This window comes from Acanthamoeba castellanii, assembly GCF_000313135.1.
Source record: "Acanthamoeba castellanii str. Neff unplaced genomic scaffold scf7180000083609, whole genome shotgun sequence".
Taxonomy (NCBI): Eukaryota; Discosea; order Longamoebia; family Acanthamoebidae; genus Acanthamoeba; species Acanthamoeba castellanii.
The window spans coordinates 29195-29937 of NW_004457333.1; the positions used below are offsets into that span (position 1 = coordinate 29195).

The following is a 743-nucleotide window of genomic DNA, read 5'->3' on the forward strand; positions in this document are numbered from 1 at the left end:
GTGTGTCGTGTCGTGTCGTGTGTCGTGTGTCGTGTCGTGTGCACGAGGGCGAGGCGAGGTCGTGTACATTCACTGTTATGGCTGCCACGGGCGCACGGGCATCTTCGCGTCGGTGCTGCTTGGCCGGATACACGGCATCGACGCCGAGAAGGCTCTGCAGCTGTGCAAGCTCTACCACGATTGCCGGTACCGCACGACCACACGCACCACCGCACACGCACACGCACCACCGCACACGCATGCACAGAATTCACGTTTGTGGTGTGTCCGGTGCCAGGCCCGACGTGGAGGGCATCAGCGCCAAGTCCGTGCCCTCGCCCCAGACCCACGACCAACGCGCCCAAGTGGTCCGCCTTCTTCGCTGAGCGCTGCGAAAGAAGAATTGTTTATTTATTCTTTTTTCAAGCCTGGGGCGTGGAGGGTCGCCGCCAGTCGCCGCCCTTTGTCGCCAGTCGCCGCCAGTCGCCGCCCTTCGCCGCCAGTCGCCGCCAGTGGCCCCGTCCTTCGCCGTTGGTCGCCGCCAGTGGCCCCGTCCTTCGCCGTTGGTCGCCGCCAGTCGCCGCCCTTCGCCGTTGGTCGCCGCCAGTGGCCCCGTCCTTCGCCGTTGGTCGCCGCCAGTTGCCGTCCTTCGCCGTTGGTCGCCGCCAGTCGCCGCCTTCGCCGCCAGTCGCCGCCCCAGCCTTCGCCGTTGGTCGCCGCCAGTCACCGCCCCTGGTCTCCTCTGCCAGTCGCCGGTCGCCTTC

The 743-nt window shown here is 67.4% G+C and overlaps 1 protein-coding gene across 1 annotated transcript; it reads left to right on the plus strand.

Moving 5' to 3' along the window:
* Nucleotides 1–77: 77 nt before the first annotated feature.
* On the plus strand, nucleotides 78–733 carry ACA1_305680 (uncharacterized protein; the record flags this gene model as incomplete). Its single annotated transcript, XM_004335692.1, has 3 exons — nucleotides 78–186; nucleotides 278–347; nucleotides 421–733. Coding segments are annotated over 3 exons (492 nt in total), but the record flags the coding sequence as incomplete, so codon positions are not given.
* Nucleotides 734–743: the final 10 nt, after the last annotated feature.